Source organism: Hetaerina americana, unplaced genomic scaffold (assembly GCF_022747635.1).
Source record: "Hetaerina americana unplaced genomic scaffold, ioHetAmer1.1.p SCAF_11, whole genome shotgun sequence".
NCBI lineage: Eukaryota > Metazoa > Arthropoda > Insecta > Odonata > Calopterygidae > Hetaerina > Hetaerina americana.
In genome coordinates this window covers 7,230,326-7,258,187 of record NW_027286181.1, presented here as the reverse complement: position 1 = coordinate 7,258,187, position 27,862 = coordinate 7,230,326, and the positions used below count along the sequence as shown (strand labels likewise).

At 40.0% G+C, this 27,862-nt stretch overlaps 1 protein-coding gene across 1 annotated transcript in view; it reads right to left on the bottom strand.

Annotated features, from left to right (window-relative positions):
• The window catches only part of LOC139701074 (ras-like protein family member 12), a 455,247-nt gene that overhangs the window by 285,398 nt on the left and 141,987 nt on the right, over positions 1-27,862 (bottom strand). Inside the window, exon 2 of the mRNA XM_071599648.1 lies at positions 15,627-15,683. Coding sequence (XP_071455749.1) covers positions 15,627-15,683 — 57 coding nt within the window. The remainder of the gene's footprint in view (positions 1-15,626; positions 15,684-27,862) is intronic.

Genomic DNA, 27,862 nt, shown 5'->3' with positions numbered 1-27,862 from the left:
ATCTGTCGTTGGTTAGGCCTCATTTACAATATGCCGCAAGTATAGCTAACCTTTGCTTTATGATTAAAGAAAACCAGTTCCTGATCATCGTTTTAGGCCGCTATATCCCCAATCTTCAACATTTAACGATATTGGAAATGAAACAAGTCATTAACTGGCCTCGTTTAACCGTAATATCCTCAATTTTTACTTTGAAAAATACCGAATTAAGCGGATGAAATCCATTGTACAAACAAGGGAGAGGAAATTCCGGCAAAATGTAATCCAGAAACATTTCATCTGGAAAACCATTTGCCAGGATTTTAGGCCGCACCTTCCAAGGGTCAACTCATATCATGAAGTGCTGACAGCAGGGTGCTTTTCTGTACCTAAATAACCAGCGGAGGGGAAATCAAATTACCCATAAAATCGCCGAATCATATTTGAATATTATGTGCCTTCTAAAGTCAAGGTACAAAAGATAACGATTTTATCTAGATTAATTGAAGTTCACGATCATTCTAAATGCAATTTTAAGCACTTGAATAAAAGTGAATGATAAGTAATGAATAAATGAACTTCCACAAAGTTGAGGCTGAAACTATTGAGATAATAAGTAATGATATGAATAGCGTGCACTAAATTTGGCAACCAGCCTTTGCCCCTGTTGGTGAAAACACATAGAGGGAATATGTGGACAATTTAAAAAAAATAGGATTCATCCGCAGAGTACTAGGTAGATGTGATGAAAAGGTCAAAGAGAAATGTTATCCATCGTTGGTTAGGTCTCATTTAGAATATAGTACAAGTATATGGGATCCTCATATGAAGTTGGATTGATTATCGAATTGGAAAACGGGGAGGTTAGACTTAGCGGAGCGGGGAGGTTAGATTAACTTAGAGGAGCTGTATTTGTAAAACGTTGTTACGATAAACTTAGTAACGTATCCAAAATATTAGAGCAATTAAGCTGGGAATCACTTACGTAGGGAAGATTAAATTACAGATTGAAGGTCTAGCATAAATTGGAGGGGCGTCTCTTTAGCAGTGATGTTGACCATGTATTATTAATCCTATCGTACTACGATAGGAGGGCTCATGCTAGTGAAATTAGAGAGGTTAAGTGCAGAACAGATAGTTCAAAGATGTAATTTTTTCCCCGAACGACAAGGGTTCAGAATAACATTGTTCGTCCGTGGTAGGGTTATGTTCGGGTAAAATTATTCTGGTGTGTATTCATCCCCTGCCTTATACCTTAGCGTTGGCTTCCAGGCCATATAAATAAATAAGATTTTCTTAAATCTGAGGTGTCTACGTAAATTTTGCTTTAACATAAGTTCGGGCTGCAGTATAAATTTGAGTTTTCCATTATTTTGTGTTTTTAAAATGTATTGCAATAATAAAAAAAATGGAGGTTCCGCATAGATTCCATATTATAAAAATTAAAGCTTTCTATTAAATTTGAGTTTTAAGTAAAACTAACGTCAACTTCAACATGTGGTTAAAATATTCACAACAGTATTTTTTACTTCATTTATGGAACTAGATCTTTTTCTCCACTAATCAAACCTTTGGTTTTTACTTGGTTGTTGTCCACGGTATGGATGCCTAGAAATAAATGATGCTAAATAAACAAGAAGTCAAGAACGTAGGGCAAACTATTGTGCCAACAATATCTTCAGTTGCCATCACCATGAAGCCTCAAAACATGTCTATAGAACACACTCCTGAAGAAAAGAGTTATAGTGTCACAAAAATATTTAAAGATATTGAATTTAACGTGTTTAGCTGATTCATTGATTAATTAGTGAAAAATATGTGCCCTTAAGGTGATATATCCATGATAATGTACCTACGACCATAAAGGCAAGTGTGTGAGTACTCGTTCGTATTTGCTTCGTCATAGATTCTCACATTTTAACATTCCTCTTTTGATATTCCTACTTTATGCATAATCATCTCTCCTAATAGTCTAATATGAACTACTAGAAATATTTATTTACATAAAGGCAATGCACAAAGGAAGAGATCTGAGGAAATGCATTTAATGACATTAAAAAATGATAAATTCCATCCTTATACCGAGGCGAGGTATACCGCAAAAAAACACCAATTAGGACAACAATTCATATATTTTTTAAACCGTCGAGTTCTCCTTTACTTCTTCCAACACCTCTCGTCCCTATTCATTGCACCGCACCCAACTCTTATCTCCCCCGGGGTGAAGAAGGGGTGAGAGAAGGTTAGTGGGTGGACGTAGATGCGCGCCAGATGAAAGTAGGCCGCTTGGGACGCCGTCGTATAAGACATCACCGAGAGCATCGATCGATCCACCTCGATACAATGGGCACAGAGTAGAGGCCGCGTGTGTACACATGCGGTGACGAGCACCCTTTCATTAGCACCGGTACAAAGGGTTTCTCTCATTGTGCTCGGTGTGGGGTGAAATAAAAATGAATATCCCTTCACGAACCCCATGGGCACCCCGCCGCACACAAATCAACCCGTTTGTGATCGGCATTTTTTTGCTGGCCGTGATTATTTTTTATCTCATTTTCTTTTTCCTCAATGCTCTGCCGGCCGTCTCCTCATCGAGCACCGGCGATCTTCCTTTCTCCTCCCGGCATTAATGGCCCGAGTGGCCGCGAGACGGGAACTCCCCCGGCGACAGACCTACCGCATTATTCCCTTTGCCACCTCTTGAGATCTAGGGGAGCGAAGGTTGGAGACCAGATGGGTGCAGCGTACAAAAATTAGGGCCAACGTTGAGGGGCGAAAGAAAAGGAACAGTTTCCAAGAAGGCACAGTGGTCATTTGTTAATCGTTTTGAGGTGGTACTTGAGTTAATCGAACAGTGATCGGGATGGTACGGTTCCTAACGTACTGGCTTCCCACCCTGATGGTTCGAATCCCGGTGGTATCGAATATTTTTCAGTGGTATCTCGATCCCTACTAGAGGTGCTTTGTGGAGGGCACTTTGAGTGAATACGCCATCCGTCGGTTAAGCTGCAGACCCCTTGTCACCTTTCGTTAAGAGTAGGCTAATGCCGACGCCGGGTTTCTCTCCACCCTTTATCCTTTCCTGTTCATCCCTAATCGCACAAATTACCTTAGCTGTCCTTCGCCTCCCCTAAATACTACTACTACTGCTGTATGAGACATGAAACCTCAAGTTTCCATAGCGCCCATCCACGCCCCAATTCCAGGTTTCTCCACATTCTTTCTCCTCTTGGAGTTTCTTTTCATATAGAAGGTCTGTTCAAAAAAAGATAAGACTGAAAAAAACTGACCGCAAGTTCTTTGGAAAAAGATAAGACTGTTTGAATAAATACTTGATTTTAATGGTTACCCTTTAATCATGCTTATCACCTCAAAATACATCCCTTGACTGCCAATACAGCACTGCCAACGTTTTTTCCATCTTTCAAACGCTTCTTTAGGCATAGCCTTTAAGTATAAGTTTCTTGGATGTCTCCAATAGTTTCAAATCGGCGTACTTTCAGGATGGATATCAACTCAGAAAATAGGAAAAATTCTGCTGGAGCAAGAACTGGAGAGTAGAGTGGTTGAGGGATCACCATTGTGCTGTTTTTGGCCAAAAACGCGGTAAAAATCAATAATGAATGAGCCGGTTCATTGTCGTAATGAAAGCACCAAGACTTGCTTTGCCACATTTGAGGTCTCTTCCGCAAAACATCATGTCTTAACCTTCTCACAATCTCTATATAGTGCTACCCATAGACTAGTTGTCCTCTGATGGCACATTTATAGTGAATTATCTCTTTCCAGTCGAAGAAAACGATCAACGTCACCTTCACGTCCGTTGGCGACATCCGTGCTTTTTTGGATCGTGGGGAAGATGACCCCCTCCGCCCCCGCCCCCCTCTTCCCCAAACACTGCGCCCGACTCATAAATTCATTGTCGAATGCCTCTTGAATCATTGCATAAGTTTCAGTTGCTCTTTCCCCGAGGTTAAAACAAAATGCAATGCACACACGCAACACCTTCATTCTCACCGACACAAAAATGTGTACGGCAAGCGTGTGCAAGCCTAGACGAGAATCGCTGTTGTGCTGAGATAAGTCAAGATAGGGTCATGAGGAAGGCGATTTTTACTTGTCAAACACGCGCCGCTATTAGGCGACACCACATTGATTGTGATCCATCAAACTTTTATGGCAAAGAAAGACCAGTATCATCTTCTTTTATACAGACTTGGTAAATGGGCCAAACGGATTTACCATGGTAACACTCGCATTATAATCATATTTAACTTGTCCATTTTCCAATAAACACCTCGAACCATAGCTTATGTTAAAATTGTGAACGCATAATTACTGATACGAATCACGAAGATTGTATTTTTTACCAAGCAACTAACGGCCTTAACAACAATTTTTCTTCTGCCCACGAAACTTGGCCTACCAAGGAATCAAACTCTATAGCCGATGCTAGTGTTTTTGTCTAAAAAGTAATGATTAACTACGATAGCCCATAAAAATAATTTATATTGTATTTAAAGTATCAAAGACAATCGTGTTAAGGAGACACTAAGGAAAGAATTTTTCCAAGACGCTATCCAAAAAAAATCAATTTCATCCTATTTGAAAGCTACGCCTGGTGATGGATCTACTTTTAAAAAAGTGGAATACCTTAAGAGCAAAAAAACACTCAATTGACTATTAAATCAAACTTGAATGAGGGAGTCTTGTTCGGCCGCTCCTAACGCATAAAGATAAACATCGCCACGTTGAAAAAAACTCACTAAACTCGCCAGATAAAACCGTAATATGTGGGGCCAGAGCGTCACTCCACGAGCATCGAGAGCTCTTTTATCGCCTCCTAACCTCATCTTTGGTATTATTACGGCACCGATCTTCGTAATGGCGTCACCGATGCGAGGGCGTAGCCCCAGTGACTGACGAAAGTGGGGCTCTCACAGGGAGAGGGATTAGATGAGCCAAATCCACGGGGGATGGACGGGTAAGGCAGCCATCGGCACCGTCATGAACCGCCTCCATCCTATACCTCGACTTGCATCCTCAAGTTTCTGCTTCCGAATTAGGTTATATCTCAAATATACCGATACATAGAATAATTAGTCCCATTAAAATTTCAATTGCACTTATGTGTAAACTGACGACCAGGTCCCTGGATTATGCATTGAATACCTGTAGCTAATAAAAACAATTCCTCCAACAACTTACAAAAATATAATGCTAGCAATAGAAATTAATCCAATATAAGTATTACTCACTTATGCATTCAGTGTATCTCCCAAGAGATATTATATATTTTTTCCTCGATTTATAAGGTAGATTTTTCCTAGATCGTATTCCCAGAACACGCAACCATAGTATAAAGCTTTTCAGCTTTTCAGACTTTCGGAATTCATCTCAGGAACTGTATTTGTTTATTGGAATTCCAATTCATTTAACCAGTAGGAAAGAGATGGATTGGCTTTTGATTTTAATTTTAATCGTTCGTTTGTCATCATATATGGATTTTTTTGGTTTGACAACAACCCCTAAGACGATTTCAATAGGTTATGACAGACAGAGCAAGAAAAGAAAAGCCAAAATCATAGACTTTCGAGTGACAAGGACACTCAGTTAAAACTTTGAGTGCTAATAGATTTTTATAAATATTATGTGTCTCAAAACTAGGGTACGTAAGTGGCACATCGTATGTTGGCTTTGTCTGAAATACTTCAGTTCATTTATTTTCTATTACTACTGCAATGTAATTTGGTAATCTGCCAGTTGGCAAGATACAGTTAAACCTATCAATAATTACTAATAACACAAGCATTATCACGATCAGAACATCAGAAAGAAAAAGTATTTCAGTTCAGGTCATTCGGCCAGTCTCTTTTTGAAGCTCCTGTTGTTTGCATGAAAAGGTTCCAAAATATATCAAGGTAATATGTTCCAATCACTGATTCCCTTATTGAAGAAGGTATGTTTTCTTATGTGTCACTCTTTTAAGCGTGTCATTTTAGTTTATGGGTTGGATATCCACTTACTTTGTAACATCCAGCTTGTGTGTTTACTTTGACGTCTCCCCATGCCTCATTCGAAGCGTACAATCTAAACATTTCACTAAACCTTCCGATTTTTCATCTCTTCTTTACGCTGTCCCATATCTCCATGGAAAATGAAATATCCGACCGCGAGTCATAGTACCTTTTGGGGATATCCCCTTGGCCATGTATTCAATCAAACAGGACATCGGGTCCGGGTTTTTTAAGACATTCCTTCGCACGGCAAAGCGAGCAAATGTGAATCGTCTTCGTGGAGGGGCCGATGAGGCTTAGCCTAATGCCAGCGAGTCTGCCTCCAATCTCCATCCGCCGCCCTATTTTCAATCATGCCGTGGTTATCCACCTATTCTTTATTGTGTAAATGACTTCAGTGTTTGAGCTCCAAGGTATTTATGTTAACAACCACATTTGCATGAAATCTGTAATTCCAAGAGATCCGCCGCAAAAAATACGGTTCTTTGTAATTGCAAAGCAATTAAATTAAAAAGAATAATAACTCATAAATAAATAGCATCCAAAAGATGTGTAGAAGAAAGATCTGTTTCTTTTACGTTTCTACGAATTATTAATGCCATTCAAATTATCATTGCGGTAAAACTTTTATGGTGTAATTCATTACTACGTTGATTTTTTTTAGGGGCCAAGTTTATTTTCTTGCATTAGTGACCGTCCAGTTTAGAGAGAACAAGGTTTCAAGAATTCGGCTGATGTCAGAAATAATTTAGTCGGGTGTAGTAAGCATTATCTCGTGTTTTTCACGCACATGGACCTGTAATATTATTACCATGACAATAATGAAGGCCAGGTAAAGTGAAAACGTACCATGAAAAATGTTTAACCCCTCTGCAGCAACTAGGCAAGGGGTGGGGGCAATTACAAAAGAGCACCCCATATTCCCTTTTTCCATCTCGATCTTTCTACTGCACACCGTTCGTTGCACCTATATCTTTAAAAAATGATGTAATAATTCAAAACGGATTTAACTTTGAAATTATTCATAATTTCATTATTGACAATCATAAAACTTGGTGCCACATGAACTTAGTCTCTTACCAATTACGATTGTAACAGATTTAACTCACTTAGAGAAATAAAAAATATCAGAGAATATTAAAGCGTTTTTATATTGTCACTTGTAACTAATAATCCATAGACAAGGTAATCAACCCGAAGGTCGGTTTGGTGTAGATGATGCTAGAGTTCACCTAATACTAACCCTATACGGCGTGTGAAATTCTCGCCTAGATGGGTATTAAATGGGGGCCAGTTTCTTTCCCTCTACCGGTTAGGGCTTTCCATGAATATCTGGCACCCGAAAAATCACACTGCTTGGGCGGAGCTGATGGTGCCCAGATAGGCGTGCCCCGGAATCGAACCCGGACCCTCTGGTCATCAGTCGAAGGCTCTATCCCTGTACTAACGCGTCCCTAACTAACAATTTATAAATATAAAAACGAATACTTTCTCTTTACTTCGTAAGATTTGTAATCATTCAGCAAATACCGAAATTATAAGAAAAAATTCAACTCATTAGACAGATTTTATTTTTTAGATTTTGAAAGGAAAAAAAGAGTGTTTTTAGTACTCTCTAGATAAATTACGGCAGCAAATCCTAATGGCATATAAGTGGCAGTGAGCAACGGGACCCCCACTTCTTCCCCTTCTCGCTCCGGTTTTGGTTCAGATTCTGTCAGCATTGCATCCTCTTATGACGGCCCGATTTACGAATATGAATTATTCAAGAAAGGCTTAGATGTCTGCGTCATGAAAGTATCGTCGCGAATTAAACGTGAATCGAAAAAATTGGTAACTACTGGTTGCATGTCTGTACAGTATGTACGTAGTGTTTTTTCAAGTTATTTTTTGAGATATTTGTATGAGAGTAGGAACATGAACTGCTTTTTAACGGAAAAAGGTTTAATTCAAATTATGACGATTTGAATAATTTGAAACTTTTCAATGAAAATTACGAGGGTGAGACAAGTGAAAGCCTTCAAAATGGGCTATGATTTTGAAATGCCGTGCCAATGCCAGTTTTCATTTACCAAAGTGATAGCCATGGTTTGTTGAGTGGCCTACAACTGGTGGCATTATGCCAGAACGCAACAATACGGCGCAACAATAGTTTAAACATGGCCGCTCCACTTTCAACATATATCCCAGAGGAGCCAGGATTTCTCATTCGTTCATTCAGAAGTAAGAGGAGTGGAGCTTATATAATTCATCGACGAATGAACTTCAGAATAGTGATTCAACTATTTCACTTTATCAATGACGCCAGGTCAAGGATTTCTTCAAGAGTGCTATTTCCGTATCATGCTCCCCTCAACCAGGTCAGGAAGGTACACACTATGATGTGACGGCAGAGGCTTTCATAGCAGTTAAAGCTATGGTTTTTCTATGAGTATCCGTGAAATTAGGAAGCACTTAAATGCTTCTGTTGTACACCAAGAGGACTTCAAATGAAAATTGTATGAGTGAGAATCATTAGTGTTCAAGAAATAACGATATAAAAATATTTAATTAAGGTTTTCATTTGACCCACCTTCGAGGATAAATTCTCTTCAAACGGTATTTCATCAAAAGAAATATTGAGTTTCCATTGGTACCATAAACTCAGAGTGATTATTTTTTTTAACTAATTCAACACTTAAATTAAAGCCGTAAGAAGGTTTACATGAAAGTTCACGACAATTTTAGTGAAACAAATAATAATAAATGTAATATCCATTTTTGCAAAAAAAATATTATTTCTCTTCCTGGAATGAATGTATCATTTTATAAAGATCCCATTTCACTCTCATACGAGGCTATTCTACGGTTTAGGGTAGGTTATATCTCAAATATACCGATACATAGAATAATTAGTCCCATTAAAATTTCAATTGCACTTATGTGTAAACTGACGACCAGGTCCCTGGATTATGCATTGAATACCTGTAGCTAATAAAAACAATTCCTCCAACAACTTACAAAAATATAATGCTAGCAATAGAAATTAATCCAATATAAGTATTACTCACTTATGCATTCAGTGTATCTCCCAAGAGATATTATATATTTTTTCCTCGATTTATAAGGTAGATTTTTCCTAGATCGTATTCCCAGAACACGCAACCATAGTATAAAGCTTTTCAGCTTTTCAGACTTTCGGAATTCATCTCAGGAACTGTATTTGTTTATTGGAATTCCAATTCATTTAACCAGTAGGAAAGAGATGGATTGGCTTTTGATTTTAATTTTTATCGTTCGTTTGTCATCATATATTTAGGGTAATTTATCAATACATAACGATATTAAGTCACTACGTAAGTTGATAGCATTGGATCTACACATTTGGATTTTGCGTATTTCGGCAATTTTAAAGATCATAGGCCCGGGGCTGGAGATCGCTTCTCGGCATGAATGCCGGGCTCTCTCACAGTCAAGGGTCGATTCCCTCCGTTCACCTAGCGGCCCGCCGGCCCTCCGCCCCCGAAATCCACTTTCCGGCGCACTGGACTCGACCTTGGCCCAAGCATCGCTTTCGGGATCATACCCGACGAAGACGCAGCCATGAATATTGCATGAGTGGCCCCTACTGGAGGATACATGAAAGGAGACGACGGACCGTGGGGTCGGCCGGACTCAAATGTGGACACTCAACGAAGTAGCGGCGGGCAAGGAAATATTTCGACCAAACCAGAGACAGAAAGAGGCCTTAGGGTGACTCTTTCCTTTTTTTATTGAAAGAAATACGAACCCGCGCCGGAAACAACATAGCAGCATCCGCCCTACATTGCAAGGAATTTACGGGGCATGGCTCGATGGGAAACATGTCAGCTCGAGAATAAAATCAACTCCTCCAGGTGAAACGATACGGAATTTTTGTTCATCGATTGGCCACGGAGGATGATCTGCGAAAAAATACTTTCTCATTATTATTTTTTTTAATTGCTTCGATAGGAGAACGAATAAAACATCAATTATTTCCAACTGACCCAGAATAACAAATATAGTATTTACCTAATAGTGACCTCGCGTTCGTGAACGCCATGACTTGTTTCAGAAACAATTGCTAACTGAAAGTCGAAGCACGCCATACAGCCCCTGAACGTAAGAAAGTACGCTTAATAAGTTAACAGGGTCATTTGTTTTGCCCTTGGAGCCTGGTAGCAAAAAAATGAAAGCTTGGGTTTATCCAGTAGCATTATTTGAACGGCTCTGCACCAAATAATACAACTTCCCCAGAAGAAATGCTGATTTTTTATCTACGGCAGTAGTCGAATTTACCTTCTAGTCTTTATTTTGAATGATGTATGCACAAACTGTTGGAAAAGATGACCTCCAAATCTTTAGAAAGATGTGATACCATTGTGGCTGATTCCATTTGATATGCACTAACCTGGTTCAAATGTGTAGAGTAAAGTCACGAATTCATCCAGAAGGCCGACCCGTTTCACCGAGAGAGCAGCAAGCCCTCCATGTGACCCGGAGACGGTGGGTTCCAATCTCACTTAGCCCTTCAATGCTGCATTTTAATGCATATTCTCGAGTAGTGGGACATCGTGCAAAACTGAAAATGCCTCTTTTCAATCTCATTCGTCCATTAAAGGTCATGCATACGTGCAAGATAAGCTAAAAATATAAAGTTAAAATTCCACATTTACCGGCATTAATTTAAAGTAGAAGTGCGATGAAGTCATAAAGGGAATGGCGCTATTAATAAACTGCATGAAATTGTGGACATGCATGGATTTCTAATGTGAGTTTCTTCCAAAATAATTCTATTGCCATTCATTAATTGTCGTCTTCAGACCTCTGCGAGTACTATGAATTCATTACGACCGAGAGACAAAAGGGCAAAGACACAACCGATATCGTTCCTTGGCATGAAAATGCTTACGACGCACCGAATTACGCTCGTCATCATCTTTTTGCTCGTGGACATCCGGCGTAATAAAAGCTGAATGAACTTCATTCAGCCACAGGGAAATTCTTCTCCTTGCAATACTATAATCAGAGAATGAGAAAATTTTCCCCTTTTCCCAAAATTACACGCCGCCTCCTCATTCAATAACATTGATTCTTTTAGGATGATTCAGCCAAAAAATACACTATATATATATATATATATATATATATATATATATATATATATATATATATATATATATATATATATATATATATATATATATATATATGGTAAAGAGCGTTGGACTGCTGATCGGAGGGTAAAGGCACTCTGGGCACCTGCAGCTCCACCAAAGCTATGTGATTTTTCGGGTACCAGATCTTCCTAGGACACCATAACCGGCACAGGGAAAGGAACTGGCCCCCCTACCCTGATGTGTGAATTACACACTCCGTCGGGCTTAGTACTGGGTGAACTCTACTATCGCCTACCAAACTGACCTTCCGGTAGATTACTGTGTTATGTTATATATACAGGGTCGCACCCAAAAGTGGTAGGACTGATTTTCTCTGGCGCGAACGGAGCGGTTGTGGGGGGTCTGCCTGGCAGGACAAGGTGGAGGGGGCTCTTAGCAACAGACCGACACCAACCTCAGTCGCCTGCGGGCTGTCGTTGAGTGAGGACACCGTTTTTAGTGAAGCAAGTTTTTTGTCCGCGTCGAAAAACAAATTGAATCTGAATTTAGAGCAACGTTATTCCCTGAAGTTTTGTGCGAAACTCGGGAAGACGACAACTGAGACCCTCGATATGATCAAGCAGGCTTATTGGGACACTGCCTTAAGCCGTTCCACAGTATTTGAGTGGCACAAGATGTTAAAAGAGGGTAGGGAGCTCGTTGAAGACGACCATCGCTCCGGACGGCCGTCGACGGCAAGAACCGACACGAATGTGGACAGTGAGGACACTGCTGAACACAGACCGACGCTTAAGCAGTGAAGAAATTGCAAACCAGTTGGGTCTGTCTGCATCCAACGTCCAACGCATTATTTCACAGGATTTGGCCATGCGCAAGGTGGGCGCCAAGATGCCGTGCCATGGCGCGCTCGTCGTCAGACAGCTCCTGGCCAAATACGGCGTTGCCACGTTGCCGCACCCACCCTATTCTCCCGATCTGGCACCACCGGACTTCTTCTTCTTCCCCCTCATGAAAAGACAGCCCAAGGGACGACGTTTTGACTCGATAAAGGCCGTTCAAGTGGCTTCGAAGAGGGTCATCAACGGCATCCCCAAAGAAAATGTCCAGCGGGCGTACGGGGAATGGGAGCAACGTTATACTAAGTGTGTAGCAGCTCAAGGAGCATACTTTGAAGATTATTAAGTCGATGTAAGTATATCGTCAATAAAATTCTTGTAAAAAAATCAGTCCTACCACTTTTGGTTGCGATCCTGTATATCTGTATATCTGTATATATATATATATATATATATATACACACACGAGGGTCATCCGGAAAGTAGTACCCGTTCGTGCCGCATGAAGTGCTGACGACGCGAGTAGCCGCTGGACGAGGTCAGATAGCTTCAGTGGCTTGTCTGCCTTCTCTGAGCCAAGTTGCGTGACGCTAGCATTGCCTGTGTTGTTTCTGTGATTGTTTACAATGTTTAAAAAAATTGAGAACGCCGCCAGTTGTGAAGTGAGGGCAGTGATTAAATTCCTCAATGCAAGAAACGTTCGCCCATGTGATATTCATCGCCAATTAAAGGAGGTGTATGGAGACAATGTAATGGACGAGTCGTCTGTTCGGCGGTGGTGTCGCAACTTCAACATGGGGAGGGGGAACACACACGACGATGAGCGTTCGGAGAGACCGTCTGTCATTACACACCAACTGGTGAGCTCAGTTGACGAATTCGTGAGGAACGATCGGCGCGTCACAATTGATGACATCTGTGAGCATTTTCCCAATGTTTCTCGAACAATTGTTCATGAAATTGTTAAACACCATCTGCATTATGCAAAAATTTGTGCAAGATGGGTCCCTCGCGTATCTCAATGAGCTGGCGGCGAAGGACTATGCAGCAGGAATACAGAAACTTGTCACACGTTATGACAAATGCCTTAATTTGCTTGGAGATTATGTTGAGAAGTAGTTTAAAGTATCCTCTTTCAAATAAAATTTTTTATGTTTGTTAATATTTACTTTTGTGTCTTTATTTCACGAACGGGTACTACTTTCCGGATGACCCTCGTATATATATATATATATATATATATATATACCATAACACAGATAAAATAAAGATCATATATATATATATATATATATGATCTTGATTTTTAGAGTTTTCCATCAAAGTTTAATTAATGTACTGCTGTCTTGATAATGCCAGTTATAATAATGCGCCACTAGATATTAAGGTTATTGCACAAAATTGCTTTAGGGACCTTAAGTAACAAATTTTTTTTGTTACCTTTCCCTAGAGTAGTAATTCACGCGGGTCCCCAGCGACCAATATTGCGGAAAAATCTTCTCATGGTAGACAATGATCAGTTGTAGGTTAAAACATATTCTCGAAAATTTTCAAATGTTCTTGATAACTGAGTTAACATATGTGGTACTGCTGCTAGGAATGCAATAGCTACGTTATTATCGAAATTGAACAATTTAACGCGGAATTCATTGCATTTGATTTTTTTCTGTTAGTTAGTGAGTTTTAGAGACGTAGAATATTACTCCACGCAATTGGCTCAATTTATGTCGGAATGTGGTAATTTGAAAGTGAGTGGCTTCTTCGTTAAGTCGATAGTATCATCAAAATTAAAATTCTACGGATCTTTGCTCAATATGCATCATCGTTTGATCCAAGGCACCTTTCGTTCCAGGCAGGCTTCTTACAACGTAGGTGTGGTTGGAAACCGACTAAGGCCATCAAAAATTCGATTGAAGCGCGCTGAGGTAAGTACCTGCGAATTCACGAGCCAAAAAAACACGCAAGAATTCGGTTATGACTGATCAAACTTTCCCCCGTCGCCCGAGAGGCGTTGGGTTTGGAAAATAGGGCACCCTTAGGAGTGTCGCGCTGGGACACGCAATCAAGGAAGAGCGAAAGCAATGATGATGAGGGCGTGTGAAAGTACGATTCGCGCATGACAATCGACGCAAGGGCGTAGTGAATTGAAGGAACCCTCACAAGTCCCCTTGGGGGCTGGGGACGTGAAGAAACATGTCGGGCGAATTGGAGAGGTGCGGAGAAGAGCGATTGGGAAGGCGTGTGGAGCGAGAACTCTTTGCGGTCGCCTGGATACATGCGCAAGACTCGGTTACGAATCGGTGGACACGACTTGCATGGAAGGCGCGTACCTAGAGAGAGAACCGGCCCATTTCCTGGTGTTGCATGGGTCCTTCATCGACTTCGTACTTCTCCATTTGCACGCATTTCGAGTGCATTAGAGTGGAACGGAACTCGGTCAACTCACGTGAAATTTCAACTTCCTCGAAGAATTAGGTTTTGGTGCTCAGTTTCCTCCGACGGTTTTCGCAGTGCTGCACTGTGATGCAGGAAGGATCTGTTTTTTCGGGTTCTTCTGCCGCGATGGTGCTCTGTTATTGCGATGGCGTTTGGTCCCTTTTGAGGGATTCAGTTCGCGATCTTAAGATCTGGAACCAAAGTAATAAGTGAAAAATGTCGAATGTTGAGCTTGGAAGCATTACTTAGTTATGATACCGATCTTCTTCGATAAATCTAGTTGAGTATTTGCAGGCTTCACATTGTACGACGGTTTCTATTGAAACGAGGGTAGGCTGAAATGTAATGCACACATGCTTGGAGACCACAAACAAAAACAGCAAAATTGAGCAAATAGTACATTAAAATACAATTCTTAAGGTTCAAAATCATACGTTTATTTTTCAACTCAGTCACTGTTAAGGCTGGCACATATCTCCCAACGTGTAAAAAGTTTTTTCATTCCGTCACTGAAAAACTCTTTCGACTTTTCTCGAATCCAGGACTTGACAGCTGCCTTCACCTCATCGTCCGAGGTGTAATGATTACCCTAGAGGTCTCTCTTGAGTTGAGGAAAAACATAAAAATCGCAAGGTGCAAGATCTGGGGAATAAGGAGGTTGTGGAATCGGTTCAAGTTTCTGGTTTCGCAGAGCCTCTCCAGGTGTGCGATGATTGCCCCAGAGTTCTCAAAATCTTCTTCTTTTTCTCAAGAATAAAAAGGAGCTTGAAAAGCAGCCATTTGGGAACGCTATACGCTCGTATAACGTCAAATAGGCCGTGACGAGTTACCTGAGGTAGATTCCCATCGACTCATTTCTGGAAGTGTACCGCGACAGGCCGATGCGCTGGCATCGATGCGTCGATAAAAAGGGGACAGGGGTACTATTTTGAGGAGTTTTAATAATTTCACTTTGATTTGCAACAATTTTTTCCCGGATTTAATCCTGGAACTCATTCTTGGGAACAAAGAGAAATTAAGTGAAATGAACTATTGGTTTAGCAGCATAGGTATATTCCCAGAAACACTCCAACAGAGAATAACAAATATACAAGTTGAACTACCATGAGTAAATAAAAATAGGAGAGTCTGATCACGAATGGTAACCCTAAATATTGATTCACGAATATTGGATATTTAACAGGCATAATAACATACGATATAAATTTGACATTATATAGATAATAGGAAGTACTCACCTCTACTGGAGCTATATTCCCCAATAAATCGCTTCGTAAGATAGCGCACGGTGACCGCTGAAAACAAAAAAATCATTTATTCTTGAGTTGCAAACATATCCATCTTATTATAAGTTTACTCTTTTGAATATTCAATGAAATGGCAGTCTTATAAAGCGAAATTTGTACGGAATACATTTAATTTCCTCTTTAAAATTATATGGTTGTTGCAATGCTGACTTTATTATTTAAATACATATTTGATTATCAAGTAGAAAATTGTTACTATCTGTTCTTTATTAAATAAATACTGTACGAATTGACAGTTTTATATTTTTTAGCAATTGATTGAAATTATTTAAAGTTTTACAGCCTTTAATTTAATAAGCAGCATCTAATTATTACATTATATTTCAAGGTGTTGGACTAACTTCCTCCACATAACAAAATCTTTTTGACTCGTTATTTGAAATTAATGTATGAAATATAGAGGTAAACCTTCCAATACAAGTTAATTTGAGTCATTTGTACAGTTTCAGTCATTTAAGCCATGTATCTCCTCTCTCCTTAATTTCGTAAAGTAACAAAACAGCCGTAATGCACAGAGAAAAACAAACATTAATTTTCTTAAAATAATAAGACACAGTTTTATTCATGCAAGGAGAGGAGAGATCACTCTAATTTGTAAATGATATTCATAGGGATGGGATGAATGACATGATTTAAACCATCATATATCTTCATATGACGAAAACGACTTTCCAGAAGAACGTCCACGTAAAAGAGGGCGTGTAAAGCCTTTAAAGCCACCTTTTACGAGGTTAAGCTCGACGAAAATGACACGGGTGATGCTCGTTGGGATGCACCACTGCCGCCTCATGCTCGGCAGGCTGTGCCCAATCGCCCAACCCTAAGACATTCACAAGTTCAAGGGATCTCACGGAGGAGAGGTCCATTTTCAACTTCCTAGCTCACCCGTAGCTCGGGGCGGGACTGTCAAAGGAACCCGGAAGAACGACCGGGGGGGGGGGGGAATCAGTTTCCAATACCATCCGATTTGGTCCTTCATGATATTATAATTTTGAAAAACTTTGACGTGATGAAAAATATGAATACAGTTTTGCTTCTGGGTGGAATTAACATTGCCGATCCCAAGTCTAAAGCGTCGTAAATAGCAATACACTTGACGGTAGAACCTTTAGTTGGAAACGGATGGGCGACGTGTTTCCGTCGTGGTCTCATTCTTATCAAAGAAGTCGCCAGCATTATCTCCGCCCCTCCCAAATAATAATTCTTGCCCAATCATGAAGAGGTTTAGGTTCCACCTTTACGTGTACCATCATCGCCACTAGATTCATTTCACCCAAACGGAATTTGAGGAGCATAAATCAAATACGTTAAGCTTAATGGAATATATTATCGTATATAAAACATTATTTCATAACATATTCATCTTACATCTCTCTCAGAATAAACGTAGTATATTGCGTCACCAATCATCGAACACTACATAATATAAAGCTGAACCGTTAAGTGCCAGTCTATTTCTCTATGCTGTAATATTGATATTTAAAGTCAAACTGTCTAGAAGTATGCGTGGGAAAATACCAAGAGGTGTTTTGTTTCTAAAAATTTGAACGATTGTACAACGTTAAGCCTTATTCCATTAGTTATATGGCATGAAAAAATTTGAATAAATTAAAAATCAACAACTATGCAGATTCATATAATCTTTGCGCAAGATTTTGTGCTGTGGAAAGTTGTCATTTATTCCCAAGGCATCCATTTTCATTAGAATCTCAAGAAAAAAATGAGGTGTCATAAAAATAACTATTATTGTAACAATTATCATGAAGCAATATATGGATCGTTAAAAATATTAATTACGCTAATTTTAGCTTTGAATTTAAAAATTTTATTTATAAAAAAATGCATTCCTCTTCACTTGGTGGAATCCCATATATTATGACATTAGTTATATGAAACAGTCAAAGATAAAATGGGTCGCTCACAATGTTCCCATGAATAAACGGAGATGCTTCCTATAGCTGTGCAAGATATTGTGTGATTCCTCCTCGTTTGGTTCATTTGAGCAGTTATAGAAATCTAAATAGAGCCTCGAGAAGGATTTCATAGAATGAATTATTGTCAGAAGCACCGCCACTTGGAACCCCACGGTGCACGGGCGCACAGTTATGTCCACGATGGCTACGTAATGAATCCATAACGTGCTCTCAGTGCAACATCCCCGTCATTGCCGCCTCATCTCCGACTTATTTATACCCTTTTGTCGGCAGCCGCAACGGCAACCCTGTTGTGGGTGCGTGGGTGCACAGGCATCATTCCGGGAGGCCGAGCGAGGGCGCGGCGAGGGACGAGGGCTCGCGGGGAGGGGAGAGAGTTCAACGGGCGACCGGAGCGACTAACCAACCGCTCGCCTGGGGCGGGCTCTAAATAACAACGGAAATAATAATAAAAAAAGGAACGCAGCGTGGGCGACACGACGGACAACTATTATCATTCCGTGCCCATGGGAACCCTAGGGCTTAATGACATGCTCCCACACCCCAACTGTCCCCTTCCTCGCCTCCCCCCCCCCAGACACTTCCGCTTATAAATATGAGCACGGGGCAGACCTTCTTCAGGAATCCGGCTCCGAGTCGGGATAGGGGAGTGCGGCTGGGAGGGAGTGCCTGGGATGCAGCACGCGGCTCGGGACGGGTCGTTTGATTTGTCCTTGCAAGGGAAGGGAGACACGGCTGATGAAGGAGCAGTCGCCGATCGAGCTTTCCACGCCAAAGGGCCTGGATTCCATTCCCGGCGATGGCTGGTCCACAGATCTATGACACCCACCCCTTTCCCTCGACGACACTCGACAAGGAGAAACGCGACGGCGACGAAAATTTTCATACTCCGGTTCTATTTCATCTGTGTGACCCATTTTTTGAGAAAAAAGTAGTGGCCCGTAGCAACGGGTTTCCCTCCTCCAATGGTAATGAGTAATGAAATAAATGAAATTTTCCTCGATTCCCTTGATCTAAACAGCAGACAAAAAGTCCAGTTAATGCTTCACAAAAAGCCTATGTACTTTGGTCAGCGTTTCTCATTTTTACAAACCCACCGTCCAGCGAAAGAGATGCTTGAGAACTATAGCAAACGCCCCTGGACTACACTGAAATTTTTTACAAATCAGCATGCTTTTATTTGTCTGCGAAGCCGTTGATCAAAGTAGCCAGCTATCAGTAATAATTATAGTACTAATTATTCCAAGTCAACTGCGCCAATGTATATAACGTTACTTGGCAATAAAGCAGATAACCCTCGGTGATACTCTAGGTTAGGACTGATTTGCCAAGATTTCCAATCCTACCATTGTAGCAAGCCATACGTTATTATAGTATACTGGATGGACTTAAAGTGCTATATTTAGGTACAAGTCACCTATTTTACTATCATTATTTTTCTTCATAACCTAAAAAGACAATTTTAATGTTTTTAGATGCATAATTGTTATCAATATAAATTTACATAAATATTCATTAATCAACTCAATTGAGATACGGTGTAAAAGTAGACATGTACAGAGACTGTTATTTATTAATGTGAGAATTAAATAATATATCAGGTATCTAAATAGAAAAATAAATTTGAGATTATATTAATGTCTTCATAGTCTCCGAATTACTTAGCCATCATAAAAATTTTAATTATTTCCTCTTTGAGAGAGTGTGATCATTCCAGTATCTAAAAGTGTATTTAAATTAAACAATTTGTTTCTCCAAAGAAACTGCGGGAGATGCCGCAACAATGACATTTAACGGAGCCATCCGCTAACATGCATTTCAATGCAACAAAATTAGAGTGCAAAAATCATTCGCCGGAGTTTAAGAGGACGCCTCGATAGCTTAACTGGCTAAAGCACTCGACTGGATATTGAGGGATCCCGGTAAAGGCGAATGATTTTTATACTCTGAAATTGTAGCATCAATTTGTATTTTTAATTTTTCGAAAATACTGAAAACTATTACTGAAATCAGAACTAATGGCTGAAGAACACAGCTGCTTCTCATCGCTTGCCATGTAAAATTGGTAAATCCTACAGCACCTCATCAGCTTGGAGAATACCTATAGCACGGACATGATTTCTTGGTGACCATAACTTCCAGCCTATGCAAATGCTTTGATCACTATAATCTAGAAAATCTTTTATTTCTTCCAACTACTTTGGGTTGTGTTGGCAAACGCGGCGGTATTTACGTTTTTACTAGACTACGATTTTATGCCCCTCCACCCCTGGGGTATCCAGTGTCAGCCGCAAGGATTTCAACACTGTGACCTAAAGACCACCACCCCATGGGCGGGAAATTACACCTTTCTTTTGGTTTCAAGACGTTTCCGTCCCGCGGCGAAGGGAGCCAGCCTACATTTGCCATGTAAGGGTCAGAGTGGGAGGAGGAGCCTTCATTTGAAACGATCCAACCTCGACTATATAGCCTGGCTCCCCTCTTCCTTTTGAAAAAATAGAAATTAAAAACAAGAGGGAATAAAAAAGGGCGTCCGCAGGGTCGTAAATTTGAAATTCACCCCCCTGGCAGGACACTCCCCTATTCCCCCCCCCCCACCCCCATGCACCCCGCCACCTCGCCAACCCTTAACTGGAAATCCCCCAGGCGACCCCTCACGGCCCCCGACAAAAACACGCCTCCTGCTTAATCCGCCCCTCGCCGAAGGCATCTCTACTAAAACTAGACCTGCCTAGTTAAATCCGTGATGTTGAACACCTTCCCGTACAACCATTAAACTAGAAGGAGAGGATGTGCCCCACTGTCCATGCTCGTGGCTTGGTAAGCGAACATAATTAATTCGATCGGTTTTGGGAGGGCTTTTTGAGGCTGAGGAAGAGAAAAGGAGGGTCTTTAACATATTGTGGGTCGGTCGTCTCGTTAACGCTGGTTGATCAAAGCCTGTTATTTAATAGGCCCTTATAAATGGAGGATTGGATCGCGTCCTTTACACAAATCTTTCCACTCGGACTCCTGAGCAAGAGCAGCAGCGTACGTAATGGCCGCCACGAGGGACGACGGAGAATTCCACTTGGAGAGAGACGGCGGAGAATTCGTTCCAAAAGAATTTCCCTCTCGGTCACACATTACGTGAATTCATTCGAAAAATTGGCAGCTGGTCTTCCAGATAAATCTAAAAACGATTGCAGATATCTCCATGGATTAGAGAAGAGCCCTTGGAGGACTCCTATATTCGTCGCCCAACGAATCAAAGATTGTTAGCCCATCTTCAGACGATTCGTTGTCCTCGACTAAGGTAGGATTCCTTTACGATGTCCTCAACTGACCGTCGAAGCCATCAAAGAAGGATGCCTTTCTCACCGATGATTTGGGGTTGTCATGTAAACTTCGGAGCGACGCTCGCTTTCACGAGGACGATTAAGTAACACTTCTGAGAGAGAGAGGGCGTCAATTGCGCACGCATGCCCACACGCTTCCCCTGAAGTTTCAGTCCCTGGAATGGACGGTGAACGCCGTTGCCCGAAGGACGGATCGCCTGAGGCACTGCCGTTTCAATTCGGTACCAAAACACGGGGGGGGTATCACTTTGACCCACATCTATACAACGAACGCGTTGATGGGGCATTTCGCAGCGGCAGCCTCAAAGTCAACCATCGTTGCAACCACTTAAGGACGCTTGTGTACTTCAGAGGATTGAACGTCATGTAGTTTGAGAGAAAATATCACATTTGAGATGCAGAAATGGCACAAGCGTGGATTGCATTGGTAAGACAACGTTTGAAAACTGATTTAAAGAAAGCAATTTATGGAGAATTTTTATTTCAATGTGTACTGGTTCTTTTATGCTTTCAAGCCGAGAGCACTGAAAATATAAAATAATTGACCCATGTGTATATGTTTTTTAACTTACCATTATATACTATATTATTCAATCGCGAAAATATCTGGGAAGAACTGCGGTGGAAATGCGTTTATAAAATATGTGAAACGGTCAATTGACGGGAAATTCAGCCTATATTTGGAAGAGTAGCAGAGGGAATAATAAAATGGAGGACTTCAACAAGTTCATTCTGGGATCTCCAGTGAATTATTATATTAAATTGAATTTGAATAAAATGCCAAAGGAAATAAATTCATAATTATCAGCTTCCTCCTTGTCCCCGCGGGCCAGCTTGTTGAGTAGGGTTCACAATGCTTGACAGGCCCACTTTTCTGTACGATTATCGAAAATTTACTTAAACTGATGTTGCGAAAATACTCCTCATGGCTGGAGTGCCAGCACTACCTTAAAAACTTCCGTAATATTAATATGTGTTGGTGTTACCATTCATTCCTACCACCTCGTTTATTAAGACCTTCAAGTTAGACCTCAACGCCAAGCAGACGAGTTATTTCTTGATTTTCGAGCTACCTACGTGTCTCAGACTTTTGTTATTTGGATAATGAAAATATCTTCAAGGGCTTTACGCAATAAAGAATTTGAAGGATTTGGATTTCCTCCAAATAAAAACTAGCATGGCGTCAGTAGGGGACAGTGTTTATGTATTGGTTTATACGACAGCGCATTCACAATTAGTTTTATGAGGTCGTATCTATATAAAATGGCCAAAGAAACTCCGAAATACGAATAATTACGAAAAATGAAAATAGTAATACGAATATCGAGAATTTAACCGAAAATCTTGCCAAAGATAATTATTTTGTCTTCAACCTGCACATTTGTACTGAGTTCAATACCAGGGCATTAGTATACAAATTTCTAAAATAGATCAGGTGGAATTAGCTTCATGGAATGAAGAACACAATGCATTTTTCAATGTTCAGGATAGTGGAAAAATACATGTTGTTCTTCATTCCATGAACATGAATTTCCACAAAATTGAGCCTGAAACCATCAATTAGGATTAGCTAACTTGCTGTATATATGTATGGCATTTTCATTCATATAATACGAGTACAAGATGTCAGGTGCCAAAAAGATTATTATTCAGAGGAACGCATGAAACATATGCTTTCATCTAAGAAACTCATTTCTCGTTAGCAAAGTAAAATGAAGAGAGCTCATCGAAAAAACAAGTTTAAAACGGAGCGATTTGACGTTTGACCATATTGGAAGTAGCTAAAGTTATATAGGCAAAAAAGCATTTTGCCGCGACTATTTTTTTTAAATAGCGCAGAAAAATCTGGGTCCATTTCAAAATAAATACCTGATAGTTGAATTGGTTAATTAATAATATTTACCTTCGCACTGGAACTTCGTGATGGAAAAAAGAATAGCTCTTACCTACCTAACAATATTTAATCCAATGAAATTATCCCCGTTGAGGTTCCAGTGAAATACTTACTCTTTAATATTCCTCCGCACAGGAACTGTATACTTTACATTTCATACCAGCTGATATACAACGGCATCATTCATGAACCAGCTGCATCGCTTTTGGCCATTGTGATGTAAAAACAAATGAATGCTGACACATGGCATGGTGAAATATTTTATGCGTGAATTATAAGTAAAGTATACTCACTCTTCGTAATTCCAAAAAAAAAAAACATTTTCAATATTCTGCCCTCCACATGCATATGGCCGAAACTGAGGAATTTTCGGGACGATCACAAGGGACGTGTGCCACGTTTGCTACAAAAATATTCCAAGCATTTAATCATATTTGCTGTATTGTGACTCTACCAATGCAATATTTTCTACACCTACATATAACCCTACAAGCCACCACCAGGGCGTTTGGCAGGGAGTGATTCTAAATACGCAACATAAAAGTTTAAGTTTGAGATAGTTATTAGATGATTCGAATGCACGTGTAAAATTATTCAAATAATTGCGATAACCACTAATAAAAAAACATGTTTAGCATGTTGATTATAGTTTCAAAATGAGCATGTGACCTCTCTACTTAGCTTTGAAGGGGAAAGAGTGTTAACCTCAGGATATTGTTAGCTCGAAAAGTTTCCAGTTAAGGCAATACTCTCGGGAGCACAATGCATGACTAGTGAAAATAATCACAATCAAAATATTCAGTATTTTGTGTAAAGTAAGCAATTTTGAAATCATAAGCGAACATTTTGGTAATTTGTTACCTAAATCATTGAAGGGCTCAGGAATGATTTTGGAGATTCTCCAGACAATGTCTCAAGAATTCTATTGTAGATAGTTTTGTCTTCATCCCCGAAGAGTTACTAAATACTCAACAAAGGGTTTGGAAATTTTCCTGGTTTAAAATAAAAAAAAATAAAAAATGCCGCCTTTCAGGGTCGTTTGCATATTGGCTAAACATTTTTGGACATAAATGCAAACAAATAATCACTTTTACATATAAATATAAAACAATATTTCGATTACTTAAAATAATAACGTAGGCTAGACACCTGGATGATCTTTTTCAACTAATCGCACATAAATCTTGAGTTCAGCCATTCATCTGGTACCATAAACGTCTTCGTTTTCCAGGAGATAAAAGTGACGCGTCAACCTGAGGTGAAAATATAAAAGAAACATCTCTCGAGGGAATTAGAAATGAGGGACAGCATATGACAATAATAATTACGGAATGTGCCTTTAGTAAAAATTTTGTCTCAAAATTACGTGTATCACGGAGATTTCCAACGCAAGATGCTCAACGTAGTTTATTTATTTATTTTTTTAATGCCGCTTCAGTCCGTCCGCGTTGGAATTGGTTTTTTCTGCAACTTCTCGACGCGGGTTAGCTGCCATCTCCTAGCAAATAAGGCGTTAAACCAGTTTTCAACGGTACTTATTTGCAGAGAGGAAATAAGAAGAGTGACAGACATAATTCCTGGTCATCCGTTGCAGTTAATCCGTAACAAAACAAAAGTGAAGGAGAAATGCTCCCTTATCGTTAAAGGATAGGAGTTCACACGGCTTTAGAAGCACGCAGTGCTCATCTCTCTCTCTCTTTCTCTCCAAATGTCCCCTCTTCTTCTTATCTTTCCCTAGCATTGAAAGTAACAAAAACAACCCCTTCCTCATCCACCTACTCACCACTTCCCCCCCCCAACCCCATCCCCATTTTCCTCGAGCCCAAAGGAGCAGCCGGGATCCAACTCCGGCGTTAAGTGGATTCAAAAAGCGCAGGTGCGTTGCCATCTCCTCTATTACGCGAGTACGATCCATCCAAATGGGATGACGCGCCAGTTTCTTCTTTATGGCTACCGGTTGAATTACCTACGCTCGTGAAAACGGATGGAAAACGTAAACACATTTATCGCCCTCGCACCGCCCTCGAAGAAATGCATGACATAACTCCCAGAAAGTTCTTTTGATGGGCAGGCGTATATGGGATTTTTGATTGTCGCAGTAAAGGAAACCCGCGGTCGGAGTCGCGCGAGACTTAATGAGGGGGGGGGGGGTACAGGCGTCTTGAGTAAGCTGAGAAATGTGTCCCGAGCATACGAAAAGGTGGCCGAGGGAAGAGTCCGTAAGCGCCATAGCCTCAATCTCTCCACCACGTGTTGCAGATGCACTTGCAGCTGCCGCTGCACGACATTACCTTCAATGCGGTTATTTTTAACGCTTAACCTGGACGGATAAAATGAAAAATTATTATCTCTTTTATCACTTGCAATGAGGGGTCAGTGGATACACACTCGTGCATTACAAGTTATGGTTTGAATTGCCAAATGAGGAGATGAAATAAAAGTAATAATGTCAAGATTTTCTACTTTTTCTTGCATAGCATTAGCTCGTAAAAATCTTTAACAATTCAATATGTAACAGAAATGCCGGGAAGAGACAAGAACATATTTTTCAATTGGTGAATTTCTTAAATTGCTATTCAATTTGAGTGAACATAAACTGGACTCCAATTTGTATTTCAGGCTTATAACACACGTCTGAAATAAATGTATCCTTATATCTAATCGGTTATGATATTTACCTTGTTCTAGAGTTTCGTGTTTCTATTGCATAATAGGCATTATGGAATGATATTCGTACTCTTTCTTATTTGGCAGTCTCTTTAGGAAACGTCCGTAGAATGCTTGCATATTCGGTTCCTCGTGTAGATATTTCCCAATTTGTTGGACGTTATGCAAAAACTATCCTTGGATATTTGCATAAAGTCCAGCAAATTGGGAAATATCTACACGAGGAACCGATTAGGAAAATATTGGATAGATTTTTCAGCAAGAAAAGATAAAGAGGGAACGGGGAGAATATTGGAAGGGAACGGCATGTAACTCATATTTTGTCAAAATTAACGAAATTGTATCAGGGTGTTTAAAAATAAGAAATCCCAAAAAATTGAAAGAATAAATTGCCCGATTCTAATAGAATGGGCAAAGTTAGTATTAATTGAATATTAATGACATTCATTTTTATTATATATACTCAATTACGCCAAAAATTATTAACAGTAGGTATTTAACTAGAGCGATCTTATTATGCCGCACAAGTTAGCAGGATAATAAATAAGCAGTTACATTGAGTTACGTAGATTCTAAAGAAAAATTTATATTATTTTCTGAATATCCATAAACAGTGTTATAGATTTTATTCCGGTGTCGTGTTATTTTAGTGAAGCAAAAATACGCCACTTAGGAGGAAACTATTCCCTTCTTTCTTATACTGTAGCTCATCCGTATTTTGCTTTCCAAATTTCAAGTCCCGGTGGTGCCGCCAAACGGCTTATCTCCCGTGCAAAGGGTCGGAAAAAATCCCCTCCTAATGAAGTCCGAACTACTTAGGCATCGACACCACACAAATCACCCTCGACCGACGGCACCTCCTTCAGTCCCGGGGAAATAGGAGGGAAGGGAGTGAGAAAATAAGCAATGGCGGTTCGAATACCCACTCTTCTCCCATCTACGGTTTATATATACTCTCTCTCTCTCTCTCTCTGCTCTCCCACCCTTCCTGTTTCCAATCTCTCGTCGGTTTACCTCTCGCAACATTCTTCACCAAACCTAGACGAACATAACCTTGGAGAAGTTTCTTTCGAAAGAAATGCTTAAGGAAAATAAATCTAATTTAAACTTGCAGTAAACTAGACTATAACAATAATATACAATGATTTTATACGCAGAATATTCTGTGGAAGCATTATGACAAGGAGATAATTTTAGAAATTTCGAAGACATCGCAATAACAGATGGGACTGAAAACTTTCTCAAAAATATCGCTGCATATTTCTTCAAAAAAAATATGAAAAAGACAGACAAAGGAATACTTAATGCCATCATTTTTGATCCATATAATGCTGCCGACAGTTGGTTAATAGTATAAGACAGGTGACTAAAATGAAGATGGGATATGAAATAAAAGGGTGAAAACACAATTTAAAAAATTTGGAACAATGAATGGGAATAAAGGGAAAGTGAACTAGAAGTAGTTACAGCAACAGAATCAAAAGCATAACGGCATTTGAGCGATGGATATGGATGTATTTATCACATGGAAGAGAGATTTTCAACAACCTCTGATCGACTTTTTAAAGTTTGAAATAAAATTCTAAGATGCTAATTTGTTACGGTACCACAAAAGTGCCGTTATTTGATAGGAAACGTGCGAAGAGTATCAATAAATATAATTTTCAGCAGTGTTTGCTTCTCAGGCTGTGAAAACTCCATTATATGTACCCAAAGGGATGAATGATATTTTCACCCTCGTATTTTTTACACGCCCATACTTGTAATCAGCAAAACTCTCGTCTAAATCTACGTATTATTCTGTTAAGTAGATACGAGGGTGTTTTTCGCCAGGAAGAGTAAATATCCGAGCGAGGTTTAAATAGGCAGAGAATACTGATAGTTTAGCAGGATGGGATAGCATTTAAGATCGCAACAAAAAGTTACCTCCTTAGTACCCACTGTTGTCGAATAATTACTGAGACATTCCTGGAATCGAGCATTTCCATAGAGAGGGAGTTTTTACGTCTGTAAGTTTAACAGAAGTATCATTCACATTTTCCAATATGGACCAGCCATTTGAGGCATTACGCATTCTCTGAAATTGGAACCATTTCATGGGAAATTCCACTTCTCCCTTTAGGGAATGCGATCCAGGATCAAAAAAGAAAGCCAATTCCATTCAATTCTTCCTACCACTCAACTTTCTTTCCTCCTTTCCCTCTCTCTCTCTCTCTCTCTATCTCCATCTCTCCTCCTTCCGTATATTTTTTCAGCGAATCTGGAGGGAAGAAGAACACTTCCGCCCGTATCTCGCCGAAGGAATTCGCCGCCGCACTTTTTCCGTCAAACCGG